The 17,555-nt window shown below is 49.2% G+C and overlaps 2 protein-coding genes across 5 annotated transcripts; one reads left to right on the top strand and one right to left on the bottom strand.

Annotated features, from left to right (window-relative positions):
• Positions 1-4,943: 4,943 nt before the first annotated feature.
• Positions 4,944-8,599, bottom strand: SIGMAR1 (sigma non-opioid intracellular receptor 1). Of its 3 annotated transcripts, none has more exons than XM_039875510.1 (4): positions 8,310-8,599; positions 7,964-8,164; positions 7,752-7,844; positions 4,944-5,448 (listed from the first exon to the last, which is right to left on the bottom strand). In XM_039875510.1, exons 1-4 carry the CDS (start codon positions 8,458-8,460, stop codon positions 5,372-5,374), a joined length of 522 nt encoding a protein of 173 aa, XP_039731444.1. In that variant the 5' UTR covers positions 8,461-8,599; the 3' UTR covers positions 4,944-5,371. The 3 variants fall into 3 exon arrangements, with proteins under 3 accessions (XP_039731444.1, XP_039731443.1, XP_039731445.1); XM_039875509.1 differs by lacking the exon at positions 4,944-5,448 and adding an exon at positions 5,837-6,927 and having other exon boundaries at positions 8,310-8,500; XM_039875511.1 differs by lacking the exon at positions 4,944-5,448 and adding an exon at positions 6,945-7,256.
• Positions 8,600-12,758: 4,159 nt separating this feature from the next.
• Positions 12,759-16,060, top strand: GALT (galactose-1-phosphate uridylyltransferase). 2 transcript variants are annotated; one of them, XM_039875506.1, is made up of 11 exons: positions 12,759-12,920; positions 13,217-13,386; positions 13,606-13,681; positions 13,770-13,818; positions 13,944-14,073; positions 14,222-14,278; positions 14,443-14,565; positions 14,846-14,978; positions 15,081-15,164; positions 15,486-15,640; positions 15,882-16,060. In XM_039875506.1, the coding sequence occupies exons 1-11, from the start codon at positions 12,839-12,841 to the stop codon at positions 15,960-15,962; spliced, it is 1,140 nt and encodes a 379-aa protein (XP_039731440.1). In that variant the 5' UTR covers positions 12,759-12,838; the 3' UTR covers positions 15,963-16,060. The 2 variants fall into 2 exon arrangements, with proteins under 2 accessions (XP_039731440.1, XP_039731442.1); XM_039875508.1 differs by lacking the exon at positions 14,443-14,565.
• Positions 16,061-17,555: the final 1,495 nt, after the last annotated feature.

Genomic DNA, 17,555 nt, shown 5'->3' with positions numbered 1-17,555 from the left:
AGCACCCCGCTGCCTCACTCACCAGCCTGGAGCGGCCCGCTGCCCCCTGAGTCTCCACGGCTCTCCCTCTGCTCCGCCCGCCTCTCCGGTGACCCCTGCCTTGGCTCGGTTCCCTGCGCGGGGTCCCCAGCTGTGCGCTCCTGCAGCGGTGCGCACCTCTGGTTGCGGTGCGCTCACGCTGCTCTGCTGGCGGCCGCCACGGGGGCGGGACCCAAGCGGGACAGGGCGGGCGGGGACGGAGTAGGAGAGGCCCCAGTCTGCACTGCCGCTCCCAGCCCTCCCAACAGGTGTCTCCCGCCCTCCATACAGCTAGATTCGGGGGAGGAGGCACTGGAGCGGCGCCTGGAATCGTGCAAAGGAGAGTGAGGAGTCCACTGCCATTGGGCTCGTCACCAAGACCCTGCCTAGCCTCACAAGTTGCACCCCTCCACATCTGCACTCAGTGCCCAGCATTCACACACAAATAGCTGTGTTCACACACCTACACGCCCTGCCACAAGTTCAGGCACACAGCTGCCCTGTCTCACATACTTGGTTGCACGGACACGATAGCACCAATGGCCTGTGATCATGAGGGGAATCACTCTGCAGAATGCTGGGGTAAGTGCGGAGGGCATGGACAGAACTGAAGCTTCTTCCCCTGCCCTCATCAGGTGCTGTCCCCAACTGCAATGCGTGCTGCAGTTTGCATAATACACTACGTGTACATGGTGGTGGATTCACATCTCTGCACACATACTTGGAGGTCTCTGAGCTGATTCCACACCTGCAGCAGGGTACACATCCCACATGGAGATACACAGCCACTGTTTACAACTCTTTTGAAGTTCTATTATGGCCATCTTCAAACATATACACAAGAAGAGTGAATAGTATAATGAATCTCTGGTACTGATAACACATTTTGGCAGTGATCAGCATTTTGCCCATCTTCACACACATCCTCCGCCCATGTGTGCATGACTTCCCAGTCTGTATCTCCAGACCCCTTCAGCCAACTGATTCAGGCCCTACCCCCAGTTATACCCCAGATGCTGAGATGCTGTTCTTTATTTGGGGTTCCTGATGGCAGGTCACAATTTCTCCTCTGAGCAACCTGAACCTCACTCCTCTCAGTCACCCTCATACATCCCCCAGTTTCTTCCTGTACCCAAGGGAGTCAACCCACCAAAAGCAGGTTTTACCCAGAGGTGACACTAAGTGTGTGAAAGAACGTGTGTGTGTAGGGGATACCTGGCATGTGTGTGAAACTGCTATGTCAAACCCAGACTTAGCACCGGGGACAATCCCGACCTCATACTCAGTGAGGCAAGATTCCTCCCAGTGTCAAGATTCCTCCAGGAGGCAGAATTCAGGTGTGACTGTTGCTTCCTCTTTCCCCGACCCTCTCCCAATCAGTCCCCTCCTTTCAGACCCAGCTTGCCCTGGCCTGGGCACCAGCCCATCTCACCAAGATCTCGTGGGTGACTCCAGCCTCCACTCTTGTTCCCAGCCTGGCTCCCACTGTGGCACTAAGTCTGTGTTCTCTTTAGTTCATCCCTGGCCACATTAAGGGTCAGTCCTGTTCATACCTTTGGCTCACTTCAGAGCCCTTCTGCTTAGATTTCAGAGCTGAAGGTCAGACCCCATTCCTACCTTGGTAATTCAACAACCGTCAGTACTGATGCCCCTTCCAATAGGGCTTTGTGTGGTAAGTTCTCCTGGTGCAGAGGCAAGCCCCTGCCTCTGCTCACCCCTCTCTGAAGCCAGGCCCGCACAGTGGAGAATCAATGTATGTACAGAAGCAGACAAACAAGCTCTGGGGGCCCCCTGGAGGACTAGAGGAGAGAGGGTAGAGATCTGTGGAACTCCTGTGCCCAGCTTGCTCTTTCCCCACAGCTTCCCCTGGCTACTCAAAGAGGAGGAACCTGGAGAGAGAGAGATGGTAAGATTACTCTTTGAAAAAGAGGAACTAACTTGGGGAAATTCCAGTCTGAGGGTTTGGAGACTGCTTTTCAGGGGGTGGAGGGGAGCAGAGAGGCCAGGGACTGGGTAGATACTCCTAAAAGAAAAAGAACCAATCAAGCATAGTAAACCCTCCTTTGAGGTCTGAGCCGGGAGGTATACAACTGGAAAGGGCTGAGGGGAAGAGATTGATTGGAACCTGGTTTATCTCTTCATCTGTGAAGAGGAAGGGCTGTCTCTCACAACCGCACATAGCCCCCATCTGAACCTACATCTCACAAAGACAGACAGGCCTAGACATCCATTCATCCACATATTTACTGAGCACCTACTTTATGCCAGTAGTAGGTGCTCAGTAAATATGTGGATGAATGGATGTCTAGGATATTGGATGTTGGATACAGCAGTAAATAAAGTCACTATCATAATGGTATAATTCTAGTTGTTGGATACAGCAGTAAATAAAGTCACTATCATAATGGTATAATTCTAGTAGGGGAAATAGATAGTATGCCAAATGACCATAAGTAAAATGAAGAAAAATAAATCTGAGTTGGGGGAATAGAAAGGGAAGGGTGTGTTAATTACCTATTAATATGTAACAAATTACACTCACACTTATCAGGTTAAAACAACAAGCGTTTATTTTCTCACAATTCTGTGGATTAGGAATTTGAGGGGCTTAGCCAGGTGGTTCTGGCTCACTGTCTCTCATGAGGCTGTAATAAAAATGTTGGCTAGGGCTGCAGTCCTCTGAAGGTTTGACTGGGTTGAGAGGATTCACTTCCAGGATGCTTCACTCACATGGCTGTTGGCAAGAGGCTGTTCTCCCCAGGTGGACCTCTTCATGGGAGGACCTCATACCCGAGTGTCCTCCTAACACGGCAGTGACCCAAGAGACTAAAGGGGCCCCAATATTTTTTATGACCTAGTCTTGAAGGTCACATACTGTCATTTCTGCCATATATTATTTGTTAAAAGTACATAACTTAAAAAAAAAAAAAAAAAGCACACATAAGTCCAGCCCACATTCAAGGATAAGGGAATTAGGATTCACCTCTTAAAGGGAGGAATATCAGAAATTTTATGGAGGTTTTTAAAACCACCACAGAAGGGCTGTTATTATACAAATGTTAAGAAAAGGATTCACTGAGCAGGAATAGAAGGAGGGAAGAGAGTCAAAGGGCTACCTAGGGAAGAGAATTGCAGGCAGAATAGCTGGTACAAATATCCTAAGGTGGAAGTTTGCTTGATGTGTCAGAAGAAAAGCAAGGAGGCCACTGGGCTAGAACAGGGTGGCTGAGGTGAATGCTCAGATATTTGGTCAGAGGTAACATGGGCCTTGGGGTAACATGGACTGAATAAGATGGGAAGCAATGGAAATGTCTGAGCAGAGAGTGAAAGGCTGAGTCTAGCTGTTGTGTGGCAAATTCTCCGCAGAGGATGTGAGCACGAGGATAAATTAGGAGACCATTGCAGTAATACAGGCAAAAGATGACGGCTTGGACCAGGGTAGTAGCAGTGGAGGTAAAAAGAAGTGGTTGTATTCTGGCTATGTTTCAAAGATAAAAGTGACAGGATCTATCGATGCCTTAAATATGGAATGTGAGAATAAGAGGTATCCAAGATGAAGCCAAGGTTTTTGGCCTGGAGAGAGAGAGATGGTAAGATTACTCTTTGAAAAAGAGGAACTAACTTGGGGAAATTCCAGTCTGAGGGTTTGGAGACTGCTTTTCAGGGGGTGGAGGGGAGCAGGTGGGTAAATGGAGGTATCCTTGACTGAGATAGTAAAGACCTCAGGAGGTGCAGGACTGGGAGAAATAGTTTGTGTTGGACATTTTAAGTTTGAGATGCTAATTGGACAACCAGGTGGAGATGTCAAGTAGAGACGGAAGTAGTCAGGTATTAGAAGCTGATATCTGGAGCTCAGAGGTTTAGGCTGAGACAAAAATTAAGAGCCACCATATATAGATGGTCCTTAAGGTCCATCCATGTTTTTGCAAATGGCAGGATTTCCTAGTTTTTATGGCTGAATAATATCCCATTTTTCACACACACACTTTCTTTATCCATTCATCCCCGAAGGCATTATGCTAAGTGAAATAAGTCAGAGAAAGACAAATATTCTATGTTCTCACTATATGTGGAATCTAAAAAAACATACTCACAGAAACAAGAGAACAGATTGGTGGATGCCAGAGGCCTGGGGTGGCGGATATGGGTGAAGGTAGTCAAAAGGTACAAACTTCCAGTTATAAGAGAAATTAAGTCCTGAGGATGAAATGTACAGCATGACTGTATTTAAAATATCATATCGTATATTCGTAAGTTGCTACGAGTGTAGATCTTGAAAGTTCTTATCACAAGAAAAAAAGAATTTGTAACTATGTGAGGTGATGTTAACTAAACTTACTGTGGTAACCATTTTACAATATATACATATATCATTGTGTTGCATACTGTAAACTAATTATGTCAACTTTATCTCAATAAAACTGGGGGGAAAAGAAGATATAAATGGTATTTAGAGTCTTGGAACGATTAAGATCATCTGGGAGGGGTGTAGACAGAGAAGTTTGAGGATTAAGTTCTGAGAAGTCAGCGATTGAACAGGTAAGAAAGATCTAGCAAAGGAGACAAGACAGTAGTGTATGGAAACCAAGCGTTTTAAGAGTGACTGTTAAGTGAAAATTAAGAAATAACCACTAGATTTAGCAACAGAGATAGGGAAGAGCCTAGGAGCCTAGTCCTATGTGAAAGGGAGGAAGAGATGACAGGGGAGCAGGGGCATCCCTGATAGATGTGGGCTAAGCCTAGAGGCAGAGCTGGGTAGAAGAAATCCTTGGAGGCTTGATTTTGCAACCTATGATCCATGGAGAGGCCCCAGCCAGGACCTGTCACAGGCAACATGGTGGTGGTGGTAGGGTGTGAAGAAGGCCATCTTACCTGGGCCTCACATTCATTCAGAGCCACAAATTTAGACTTTTGTTTCCAAATGGTTATATGTGTAGTTTTTTCTATTTTTGTTCATTAGAATGTTAAGTTTTTAGAATACACAATTTTTATAAACATGTTCCTTCCATTTTTAGCATACCAAAAATCCTAAGAAGTGAGAGTGGCCTGAGTCTTGCTCAACCTCAGAGCAGGGCCAAGAAGTGGGTGAGGCAAGTGAGGCATCCAGGGCACAAAATTTAAGAGGGCATGTGCAGCATCCCTGGGAGTGTACCTGAGGCACCTCTCTTGCCTCATGCTAGTTCCAGCCCCACCTACCTCAGGTACCACTGGATAGTGTGCTCGACCCCCACCCCCAGGATGCTTCACAGATGAGACAGGTCCTGGAGAAGAGAAACTCCTGGGTGGGTGGGGAGGGTGGAGATGGTACCCTGGAAACCCAGAAAAAAAAGCAGCTGTAGAATGACTACAACTTTCAACTCAAAAGTGGATGTACACTGCCACCTTGCGGTGATCCAGGGCAGGATTCCCAGGACTGCTTCCAGACTGGCCCTAGTGTAGGGAAGACCAAGATAACACACTTCATCCAGCCCTGAATTTTTATTGTTTGTTAATTCTGTTCTTTAGATTCCACATGAAAGTGAGGTCATATGGTATTATCTTTCTCTGTCCATCCGTGTTGTTACAAATGGTACAGCCCTTTATTTCTTAAACTGTGGCATTCAAAACTTGTGGAGAGGATCTTATTAAACATATCGATCTTAAGGTCTCAACTCAGAATTGACCTCTAGGGAATGGGTACAGTAATCTGTAGTCAATGAGCCTCCTATGTGATTCTCGGGCACAGTCACTGTCTTACAAACTCTCACACAGCAAGGGAGAGGCCCTCCTGAGGCCCCCTAGGAGTTAGGTTTTCCTGCTGCTCAGACACACAAAGAAATGGAACTGTTCAACAGGTCTTTATTAACAGAGAGACAGATGGACAGAGAATGCAGCAAGGGCAGTGTCTGGAAGCTGTGACGGGTATGTGTGCAGAAAAGGCCTTCGCTAGGCCAGAGATGGCCCCTTGGGCATAGGCCCACCTCTCCAGGTCCTCTCCCCAGGGTTGGGGCCTGTGCTGAGGCCAGCCTCCCCACCATACCCCTGAGGGGATCTTTCAGGATAGGAGGGATCTTGACCTCAGCATTCTCCATATTCTGGTTCCCTAGCTGACTTGGTTGCTCAGAGGGTTGGGGACAGGCCATGAGGGTGCTTGCATAGAAGGGAACAAAACAAGGGTAAGGCATATGGTGAGGACAGGGAGATCAAAGGTAGGGCATCATAGCTGCAGGTGAATGGAGCCTCCAAAGGCAGCTCCTCTTCTCCCTCACCTCCCTCCTCCGTTGCTGCTGGGTTGAGGGGTCAGACCCAGGCAGAGTGCTAATAACCACCCCGACTCCTAACTCTAAAGCCCTGACCAGGTGCGGGGAAGTTCTGGAAAGGCCTGAGTTAGTGAGTCAAGCTTGTGTTCTGTGTGTTTGAATGTGTCTGGACCAGTTAGTATACATGAGAATCCCTCTCTGGATGGGTGTGAATGCATGATGCTGCCATACACGTGGAATTCAGTATCTGAATGTGTCCCATAGGTTCCCACAGGTCTTTATGTTTGGTTGTATAAGCATGTATGGCTGTGGTCATACACCAAGAATTCAGTATCTGCATGTTTTGAGTATGTCCCTGTCTGTTTGCATGGGTTCCAGCAAGTGGACGTAGGCGAGCCTGTCCACTCCTGCTCATCCACAGGTCCTCCTTCAGGCCTGGATAGTCAGGGGTCTTGGCCGAAGAGGTAGGTAGTGAGCTCAAGCCGGAGGCCCCGGGCATAGGCGCGAAGAGTGTAGAAGAGGGTGAGGAAGTCCTGGGTGCTGAAGATTGTGTCAGCCAGCGCGAAGGCCAGGGTAGATGGGATAACACCCCGGCCGTACTCCACCATCCATGTGTTTGGCCCCCACTCCACAGCCGTTGCCTCACCAGGCCCATGCATCACTGTCTCCCCTGGGGGATGAGGAGCACCCACATGAGGAGCCTAGCCCTGTCTTTTAATTGCTGCCACCTCCCTGGCCCATGGTAGGGAATGGAAAGGGAGCTTAAGGAAAGACAAAAGCTTGACCTCACTGGCCAGGTCACCCATCTGGAGGGATAAGAGGCCAAGATGACCACTCCTAAATTTTCCTTTGTGGCATCACCTGGCTCATGTCCTCTCTTGGGGGAAGTCAAAGGTGGGTACCTCACCTGGTCATGGGCTACTGTACAGGAGTCACAGAATGCTGTATTCCCAAACCTCACTCATGTCAAGTAGAAATTTAGCTAAACTTGGGCTGAGCCTGTTAGATACAGAAGGGTGGTTATAAGACTTGTGAGGCTTTCTGAGAAATGTAACTGTTCAATTACAATGCTAGCTATGTTTGTAACACTCAACCTCAAAGTTACTTGAAGGTCCGAACTTCTGCTTTTTATGTAAAATATTTCACTATATAAAAAAGGAAGACAACTGTTTGCTTTGCCTTTGGGGGCATGAGAGCATCGCTGATTACCCAACAGTCTCCCCAACAACTCCTGGAATATCGGATGAGTAAAACAGTGTCTTGGCAGATAAAAATTAGACATGGTTAACAGGAAGCTGTTATGTTTTGTTTCCTTTTGACAGAGGAAAGCCTTCCCACCGGCCTCAACCAACCACCTGTGGCTTATCTAAGGAGTAAGGGAACCAGGGGAAGGGCCCCTCAAAGCACTCCTTTTTCATGCCATGGCTCTCTCCCCCAACTATGGGCATCCCAGAATGAAAGAACTCATTTATCTGACAGAACCTCTCTACCCACCTGGATAGAAGACCTCACTTTTGGTAGTGCCCTCTCTCCACTGGTAGAAGGTGCCAGAGATGATGGTGTCCGAGATCTCAGCCCAATAGCGCCCTGCGGGACAATCAAATGGACATGGACTATCAGGGTATCCATGCCATCACATGGCCTGGCCAAACAGAAGAGAGGGCATGGGCCCCAGCCTCCCAGTCCGGCCTGCCACCCAAACTGACCAGAGTGGCCGCCAGAGCTCAGGGCGGTGCCGAAGAGCAGCACATACTCGGACAGCGAGGCATGCAGAAGGCACATGGCGCCCATCCAGCCACCCGCGTTCACGAACACCCACTGCAGCTCCTCGTCCGGCAGCACGTGGCCTGGGTGCAGCCGCCGCAGCTCCACGATCAGCCGAGAGAAGGCCAGCTCGTGGTCCAGCCCTAGCAGGGACAGAGGACCATCACAATCAGGGCCAGCACCGGTCCCAAACTCGGGAACGACGTCCCCAGAACCCCCAAGCTCGGCCGGGCCTCCCCATCCCCCTGCCCTCCACCCATTCATTCACCCGCTCACCCGCCCGCTCACCAGCATACTGCCGCGCCAGCTGCGCGATCTCTTCGTGCTGGAAGACGAAGCTCCGCGTACCCAGCCAGAGCCAGATCACCTGGGCCAGCACAGCAGCTGCAGCCAAGAGCAGCGCGGCCCACGCCCACCGCCGGCCCACGACCCACTGCATCCCTTCCCGCGGCCTGACACGACGTAGCGTAGGAGGGAGCTGGAGTCTTAAGATACGCTGCCCTCTACCACCTAGCTCACCGCGCGCCCTCCACGGCCAGTTCCCCCGCTACCGCCGTGGTACGGCTCTCTCTGACCAATCAGAACTGCTCGAGCATTCAGGAACCCGCCCCTCGGGTTGTACCATTTCTTCGCGGGTAGCAAGGAACGCGGAGGGTTGGAGCGGTACAGCGCGCAGGAGGTAAAGGGGCGGGGCCAAGCCCTCCTTGCTGCCTTACCTTTGGTCCTCCAGGCGGGATGTCTCGCGCTCCATCTTACGTGGGGGTAGGAGTTGGTTGCCGTGAGACCCAGAAAGGACTTTCCCTCTGGGCCGACTGATTGGTAAAAACATGCCAGCCCGGAAGCGGAGCCTGGTTTATTCTTAAGGCCTGCTTTTGATAGCACAAAAGCGCGGGGCAGGGCAGAGGGCGGAGCACTTCAACCTGGGAAAGTTGAGGTTTTCTGGAGGTGGTGACACCTGAAGAGTGTCTTTAAGAGAGATGGGATGGGCATTCCAGACAATGAGAATTACTTGAAGAGCGGAGGCACTGAGAGACAGCGTAGGGTCTTCAGGGGCCTGCAATTCATCGTTCTGAAGCACAAAAAATGAGAAGAAGCTTTTGTAAACCAACTGAGGGTTAGTTATGGCAGGGGAGTGATAAAGAGAAGCAAAAGAGAAAAAAGGCAGCATAGTGCAGTGGTTCGAAAGAAACTCAAGGTGGACTGACTGAATTAAAAAATTGGCTCCTGCCACCTACTGGTTGTGTGACCTTGGGCAAGTTACTCCTGTGACTCAGTTTTCTTATCTGTAAAATGGGGCAAATAAAAGTACCTACCTCATAACACATACTTTCATTGTGATAAAGATTAAATAAGTTAATATTTATAAAGCAATTAGTACTTGGCATGTGTTGTAATATTTGTTAGTTACATAAATAATACAAAAGAGAGGAGAACTGAAACAGCAAAGCCTCACACATAAGGGTGATGAAATGGTTAATACAGTCACAGATAATTGGGAGGTTCAATAAAATGATGGGAAATGGTCATTAGGTTTCTCAGTAGGGGCATGTAGCAGAGATGATGCTATACATTCACAAATCCATTTCCTTTTGCTCTTGGGCAGCCAGATTACATTCCACAGTCTATTCTGTAGTTAGATGAGGCTGCGTGATTGTGTTCTAGCTAATGAGGTATAGGCAGACATAATGATGTACACCACTTCCAGATCTGGCTCCTAAAACCTGTGAAGTTCTTTACATCCTCTTTCTTCTCTCATCTATTATCATTGTCACATAGAATTAAGTGTTACTGGAGAATTCAGAATGCTGCTTGAGACAGAGCTCCCCTTCTCCGTAATGGACTGTTGTGCTAACCCATTGAGTTTGGGGGTTTTATTTGTTACAGCAACTAAGATTACTCACCCTAACTAATAAGGACAAAATATATGTTGCAAGGTACTGTGCAGGTAACTGTAGAGGCTGGGAAGATGGACTATTTTTTGAGAAACTATGCCAAGAAGGGAAAGATAAAGAAGGGACTATTAGAAGAGAATGCAGAATTGAGGGAACTTTTTTTATTGACCCTGGCGTCTGTGACACTCTTGAGCTGACCATTCTCTAAGAACTCTAAGTAGCAGGGACTAGCCCCCAAATCTGGCCTCTGCCCTGCTGTTCCAGGCAGAGCCCTCTGTGACTATCTAGGCCTGCAGTTCCTCTATCTGGTCTTTCAGAAAGCTTCTCTAGCACACACTAAAAACAAACATCAAAACTCTGAAATGTTCTTTGGCATTGAAAGAGTTCAGAACTGAACTCCCCAGGATGTGCCACTTTGGCATGTGAATTATCTTGAGCTGAAAGCAATTGAGACCCTGTGGACTCATGAGAAACTTCTGCCTCTCTTTTAAAGAATTTAAATTTGGGGCCTTGCCCATAATAAGAGTTATTACCAGAAATAACTTTTCATCACCTATCTATAAGGCAGGGCAAACTTCTAATTACTGAACATGTGCTTTTATCCTGCAATGACCTTTTTCCCATCTGAAGCTCCAAGGTGACTTACCTTATCCTTAGCTCAGAATGTCATATGTACTTCATTTTAACTTTCTGTCTTGAACTTCTTATGTATGTGAGGTCTCTGACTCTTTCATGTATATGGGGTTTCATATGTATATATTTAATTAAATTTGGTTTTCTCTTGTTAATCTGTCTCACGCCAATTTATTAGACAAGCCCTGAAGAACCTAGAAGGGTAGAAGAAAGTTTTTTCCTCCCCCACAGCCTTGAGAGGGTTTAAAGAAGGGAATAAGGGGCTGGGGATCACAGCTACGTTTCTGAGACATAGAAGAGATCACATCTTTGCGATCTTGGAGGGAAAGAGTTAGGTAGGTCCCATGTCAGCCATTCTCCTCTTCTCCCTAAAAGTGACCTTGTAGAGACACAGAGAAAGGAGAGGTTTGGCAATAGTTCTAAAGAGATGTTTCTGAAGAGGGTCAGGAGTTAGTTGGCATGATCCAGAAAGTGACACTGAAGCACTGGTGTTCTTGGGGAAATGATGCTCACTTAAACAACAAGGACAGCTGAGAGAGTAGAAAAGCAGATCTATCCACCACCACCCCCATTTCTCCCATACTATGGGCAGCCAGTGGACAGGTACCCCGCCCCTTAGCTTCCTGCTCCCTGACCCCTACCCAGTGACCTGTACAGATTTCAGTCAAAGGACCCTGGGGCAGAGATTAGGTAAATGACCAATGACCCAGTTTTTGCATTTGAGCTGCAAAACACCTTGCTTGGCTTGGCCTGGCTTGGGGGAAGGGGCCTCCCTGCTACTGCCCAGCTTTAGTTCACTATACTTCTGTACTGAGTCTCACTGAAGTCTCAGAAGTGTTTTAGAGAATTTGGAAAAGACTGGAAATTTGGGTTCAAATCGTAGCATGACTACTCATCCTCTAGATGACCTCGAGGCTCTGTTCTCCACTGTGAAATGGGGAGGAGGTTCAGACAATGTTTAGATGGCTCTTTAAAAGTGCCAGGAGATAAATAAATTTGAATTTTATTCTAATGTTAGCCAATTGGTTCGATCCAAGGAAAAGTTGGAAAAGGAAAGGAGGTATTTAAACACTTCTGACCCCACCCAGATAGTGGCTAGAACTACTGATAGTCCTGTCCTCCTTACACTTTCAGATTTCTTATAACCCTTTTACCCTGCCCACTTCTTGTGCGTCTGGTGTGTGTGGGTGTATAAGAGAGAATGTGTGTGTGAGAGACAGAGAAAGAGAGAAGAAGAGTGAGAAAATGGTTATGTTGACCAAAAAAAAAAAGAAAAAAAAATTAAACCTTTAGAAAAGTTTGAGTTTATTTGAGCCAAATTTTGAGGACACGTCTGGAAGCAAAATCTCAATGGATTGAGAAAATCCTCCAGAGAATGACAGTTTGCAGTTCCTTCTATACAGTTAGAATCAAAGAAGGAAATATATGGAAGGTACATGAAATCCATTGGTGGTAGATTAAGGAGGCAAGAGATAGCAAAGTGGGGAAATCTCTAGGGTTGGATTAAAAACAAAATGGAGAAACATACTTCTTTTACTTTGAGTACAGGTTAGTTAATAATTAACATTTACAATACGTTAAGATGGTATGTAGGGAAAAAGGTAAAAATGAAGGGTTCTGTGGTCTTGTGCACTGGTGCCTGTGGTTTTGCTTTTGAGGGGCCTGGAAAAGAAAATTATTCTGGTATTTCAAAGGTATGTTATCCTAGATGAGTAAGAACAATGGACAGAGCTCCCTTACGCGAGGCAGACCAATGGCCCCCCTCCCCCATCCCCAGTTTACCTCTTCTCCACCGTAGCCACTGAACAGGTAATTGAGGTCATTGTGGATCCAGGGTTATACCCTTACTTGGCCCTAGATTGTAAGCTTCAGGAAGGCAGAGGCCTTGCCTGACTTGTGCACACAAGAGCATCCCTCTGCTTTAAGTGGAGCCTAGATGTCTGGCACACGGTAGATACTCAGTAAATATTTGCTGAATGAATGACCAAATCAATGACGGAATACAGTAAAGAAATCTTGTAAGCGTCTTGGGGTCCAAAGATCTGCAGTAATCAGCTTTCACATAAGTTTTTCCGGATACTGGCTTTGGCTCTGGGGTGGAGCGCCAAAGCCACCCTCTACATAGCTAAGCTGCCCTGAGCCCCGCCCCCAGGCGGCCAGTTGGCCCCCGCAACAGTCATGAGCTAGAGGTTGACCAATCATGGGGGTGGGCGGAGCTGGCAGGCTTAAAGATGGGTAAGAGGCAGCTGGGCAGTCGTTCCTGATAGTCTCCCACCGAGCGAGTTCTTCCTCATGTCGCGCAGCGGAGCAAGTCCTGAGCAGCACCAGCAGGCGTCAGAGGCGGACGCCACAGCCACAACCTTCCTGGCGAGCGGTAACTGCAGGGCACTTGGGACTCATTGAGACGCGGAACCGAGCCTTTCCTTTCTTTAGGAAGTTGTCACTACCCCCACGTCGGCGCGCCCACCCCGACAGGCCCGCGTAGCGAAGACACTACCGTGCTGGGCTGCGGGCTAATTGGCGTTGTAAAGCCCAAGTCCAGCCCTTTAGCTCCTGAGCAGGATGGGGCAGAAAGGGTGCCTCCGAGCTTGGGCCTGCTGCTGTTGAGTGAGAGTGAGAGAAGAGGGGACCAAAGAGCTTTGCTGAGTGATCTTTAATCTTTGCCTCCAGAGCATCAACATATCCGCTACAACCCGCTACAGGATGAGTGGGTGCTAGTGTCAGCTCACCGTATGAAGCGGCCCTGGCAGGGGCAAGTAGAGCCCTCCCCTCTGAAAACAGTGCCTCGCCATGATCCTCACAACCCTCTGTGTCCTGGGGCCACACGGGCCAATGGAGAGGTAAGCCGTTAGAGCTTACATTTGCAGGCTGAGCCTGGGGGAGTAGTTCCCCCTTAGAGCTGCTCCTCACCCACAGAATAGTGGACATCCTTCTGGGTCATATCTTATCAAGTCTTTTAGACCCCAGAGTGGGCCTCTTCCAGATGTCTAGCCCTTGAAGCCCACCACGTGACTGGTGGTATGGGGCAGCAAATGCTTTTAGCACATCCTTGGCTGTAGGTGAATCCCCACTACGATGGCACCTTCTTGTTTGACAACGACTTCCCAGCTCTGCAGCCTGATGCCCCCAATCCAGGTAACCTGGCTCTGGCTGCTGTTGGGGGGAAGAGAGGCTGGACCTCTTGAGGAGATTTCTGTTACAGAGTGCTACCCCTTTATTTCAGGACCCAGTGATCACCCCCTTTTCCAAGCAGAGGCTGCTCGAGGAGTTTGGTAATGATGAATTCCCTCTCTTAAAACCTCCAGCCCAAGGCCTGGACTGAGCAGTTGGGTTGGGCTCTGCCCCTACCACAGCCTAGCCCTACATTTCTGTCATCCCTTTCTCCCTCCCTATTTAGTAAGGTCATATGCTTCCACCCCTGGTCGGATGTAACACTGCCGCTCATGTCAGTCCCCGAGATCCGTGCTGTTGTGGATGTGTGGGCCTCAGTCATGGAGGAGCTGGGTGCCCAGTACCCTTGGGTGCAGGTTTGTGAGGTTGTCCCCTCCCCTGGATGGGCAGGAATGGGGGTGGTACAGATTTAGTTCTGGGAAGTGGCATCCCTGTTTCCACAGGGTGTGGTTTGGAGGGGTCAGTGTCTTTTTGGCTACTAAACTCCCTGCCCCTACCTGATAGATCTTTGAAAACAAAGGAGCCATGATGGGCTGTTCCAACCCCCACCCCCACTGCCAGGTAAGTGTGTCAGGGACTCCAATGGATTTCTAGGCTGAGTCCAAGCTAGCACTGTGGGGACAGTTATTGAAGTAAGGAATGGGACAGAGGGAGTATGCTAGTCACATGGAAGCTTGGGGGTAAAGGACTTGCCTTTTTTTTTCTCTGCTCTTACTCTTTGACAGGTGTGGGCCAGCAGTTTCCTGCCAGATATTGCCCAGCGTGAGGAGCGATCTCAGCGGGCCTATCAGAGTCAGCATAGAGAGCCCCTGCTGATGGAGTATGGCCGCCAGGAACTGATCAGGAAGGTGGGAGAAAGTCAGGCCCTGCCCCCAAGGAGCCTTTAACCTTACCCCAAAAGAGAGAAGTGCGTGAAGGAGAAAGGTAGAAGAGAAGTAACAGAGAGACTTTCTGCAAGGCCATACCAATAATATAAAGGAAAGATGATAGTGCTTTAGGCTGGGGTGGTAGTGGTAGAGGTGGTAAGAAGCCATCAAATTCTGGGTACGTTTTTCTTTTGCTTATCTTGCCTATTTTCTGATCCCCAATATCTGCCTTGATGACCTCATCTCCATTTGGTTTGCCTAGGAACGTCTGGTCCTAACCAGTGAGCACTGGTTAGTGCTGGTCCCTTTCTGGGCAGTGTGGCCCTTTCAGACACTGCTCTTGCCCCGTCGGCATGTGCGGAGGCTACCTGAGCTGACCCCTGCTGAGCGTGATGGTGAGTCTCCCCACTGAGACCCTGGGGCCAAGCTCTGGATGAGGGTGGCTCTGATAGGGCCTGCATCTAGGCCCCGGGCTAAGAGTCAGTCTCTGATTCCAGATCTAGCCTCCATCATGAAGAAACTCTTGACCAAGTACGACAACCTATTTGAGACATCCTTTCCCTACACCATGGGCTGGCACGGTGAGGCTTTTTGAGCACCCATATTTAGCCCCAACATCTTTTCTAGGCTCCTGTGGCCCAGCTCAGTGGACCGCAAACCCCAGCAGGCCTTGAAACTCATGCTGAGGGAAGTGTCCAGAGCAGGGCTGCTGGTACTGAGGGTGGAGCAGCAAACTTGGTGAAAATATGTCTCTCAGTGTGCTTTCCAATGCCTGGTCTCCTCTCTGGCACAGAATGCTGGGAAATGTAGTTCTGAGATACCTAGTTTGGTTTGGGGGTAGGGGTTAGGCTGCAGAACTAAGGAAGGGCTCTCGCCAGCCATCTCTGCCTTCTTTCTGTCAGGGGCTCCCACAGGATCAGAGGCTGGAGCCAACTGGGACCACTGGCAGCTGCATGCTCATTACTACCCTCCGCTCCTGCGCTCTGCCACTGTCCGGAAATTCATGGTTGGCTACGAAATGCTTGCCCAGGCTCAGAGGGACCTTACTCCTGAGCAGGTCAGGACTCGGAGCGCCCTGGGTCCCCTTTTCACTCCTATTTCCTCAAGGGATCCCAACAATCATGACCCTGAAAACCCCCATAACCTGAGCATTCCTAGAGACTTAGGAGCTGCTCACTTCCTTCATCCTTTGGTTATTCCGGCAGTCCTTATCACCAGCCTTCTGGTCCCACGAGCCCTCACTCAGAACTCCATACTACCATTCTGGGCCACTCTTACTCTCCTTCTTCCCCTGCTAGGCTGCGGAGAAACTAAGGGCACTTCCTGAGGTTCATTACTACCTGAGGCAGAAGGACAGGGAGACAGCAGCCATCGCCTGACCATGCTGACCCCAGAGCTTTCTGCCTGAGAGAACCAGGGCCTAGGGTTTGGGCAGATGTGGGATCAATAAAACTGTACTTCTCAAACTTTAATCACATATTCTAACGTCAGAGAAACATGAACTCTAACTCTTTCTTGGGGGCCTGGGGTTAAAGGCTAAAGGCATAGCTCCGGCCACAACTTTTCTTTGCCTATAGATATGCAAAAACTTAAGGATACAAAAATTTCTCCCTAAATCTCTGAACAAAATTAATAGTCAGTGTTATGTTTGGCCTATAGATTCTCTTACTCCTGGAGTAACAAAGGCGTCCCAGTTTAAGAAACTGATTAAAAATCCTGTGGCTAAGGCTTTGGGAAGACCAGAACCCCCTTTGCCCTAGGATGTCAGCTCACCAAGCTTGGGCCTGAAGGTTTGGTGGAGAGCTGGTGAGCAGAATCCTGGCCCTAGTGGTCAGTGGCCAGACCCTGGGCTGCTGGCCAGAATCCTGGCTTTGTGAGTGACTGCAGCTTGGCTCTGCTCCAGCCCACAGGGGCTGAAGGGGCGGGTAGGGAACATGTGCGTGGCTTTATGTCCTTGCCTTCTCCAGACTTCCACGTGCAGCATGCATCTTTTGCCCTTGTGCCCAATCATTGTACAGGGCCAAAAACAGCTCTGGCAGGGAAGGGGCTACCAGAGTTAGGAGTCCCAGGGTCTGGAAGGAGGGGATGGTTCTTGGAGTGACCAAGGGTTTACCCCCTCCCCTCTGGACCTATTTCCCTGGCAAGACTATGTAACCATGTGGGAACAACAGGCTATGCATCCCAAGAGACCTGATGCCATATAGCGTCTTCCAAACTTTTAGGTGAGGACAGGGCTTGTGAACAATGCAAGGATGGCCAGAATGCTTTTTGTCTCCATTCTTCTCTCAAGGGAACTGAGTCTCTGGGAGGGGAAATCATGCCAAGGCCAGACAGTGATGACAGGAGAACCTTGGCTGTCTGCCTTCTAGTCCAGGGTTCTTTTTACTCTGAGACCCTGGAGAGGAAGGGTCCGATACTTGGAGTGTTGCCATGGTCTGGAAGGAGCTCAGACGGACATGGTACACATCTCCTTTAAGCTCACAGTAACTGGGGAGTGGATGAAAACCCTCGATGGGTGGCTGGTTTCTTAAGGCACACACATACACGCTGACTCTACACTTTTGGGATGCATTTTGAAATCATCTGGGTAGTTTTAAAGAATACTGATGCCTAGGTCCAGCCTCCAGAGATCCTGATTTTATTGGTTTGAAGTGTGGCTTGGCGGTTGTAAAACCACAACGTCCAGCCAAGTTTGAGAACCACTGCCCTACACCAGTCCTTCTTCCGTATCTTATCTGGAAACAGGCACCTTCAGCTTCTCTAGGCACCTGCTCAGTGGCTCCTGAGCCACTGAACTTGAGGCTTTGTTTGTGGACAGCAGGTACTGGGAGGGGCCTGAAAGATTCCTGTCCTTCACGCAAAGACTCGGGAATCCAGCCCTAGCGCCTATCACCTCCGCAGCCTCCTCAGTCTCCGACGGGACAGGAAGTGTCCGGCAGAGGTGGGGGTGGAGGTGATTGGCAGTTGGAGGC

Source organism: Pteropus medius, unplaced genomic scaffold (assembly GCF_902729225.1).
Source record: "Pteropus medius unplaced genomic scaffold, Ma_sr-lr_union100, whole genome shotgun sequence".
Taxonomy (NCBI): domain Eukaryota; kingdom Metazoa; phylum Chordata; class Mammalia; order Chiroptera; family Pteropodidae; genus Pteropus; species Pteropus medius.
Note: the sequence above shows the minus strand (reverse complement) of the source record. Positions and strands in the feature narration are given on the sequence as shown.

Bases quoted from the DNA above. Each gene is read 5' to 3' on its own strand.
- SIGMAR1 (XM_039875509.1), bottom strand. From the start codon at position 8,460: ATGCAGTGGGTCGTGGGCCGGCGGTGGGCGTGGGCCGCGCTGCTCTTG. The intron at 7,845-7,963 runs GTCAGTTTGGGT...ATTGTCCCGCAG, and splicing joins GAGCTCTGGCGGCCACTCTG to GGCGCTATTGGGCTGAGATC. The intron at 6,928-7,751 runs GTGGGTAGAGAG...CTCATCCCCCAG, and splicing joins AAGTGAGGTCTTCTATCCAG to GGGAGACAGTGATGCATGGG.
- GALT (XM_039875506.1), top strand. From the start codon at position 12,839: ATGTCGCGCAGCGGAGCAAGTCCTGAGCAGCACCAGCAGGCGTCAGAG. The intron at 14,074-14,221 runs GTTTGTGAGGTT...CCTACCTGATAG, and splicing joins CCCAGTACCCTTGGGTGCAG to ATCTTTGAAAACAAAGGAGC. The intron at 14,979-15,080 runs GTGAGTCTCCCC...CTCTGATTCCAG, and splicing joins GACCCCTGCTGAGCGTGATG to ATCTAGCCTCCATCATGAAG.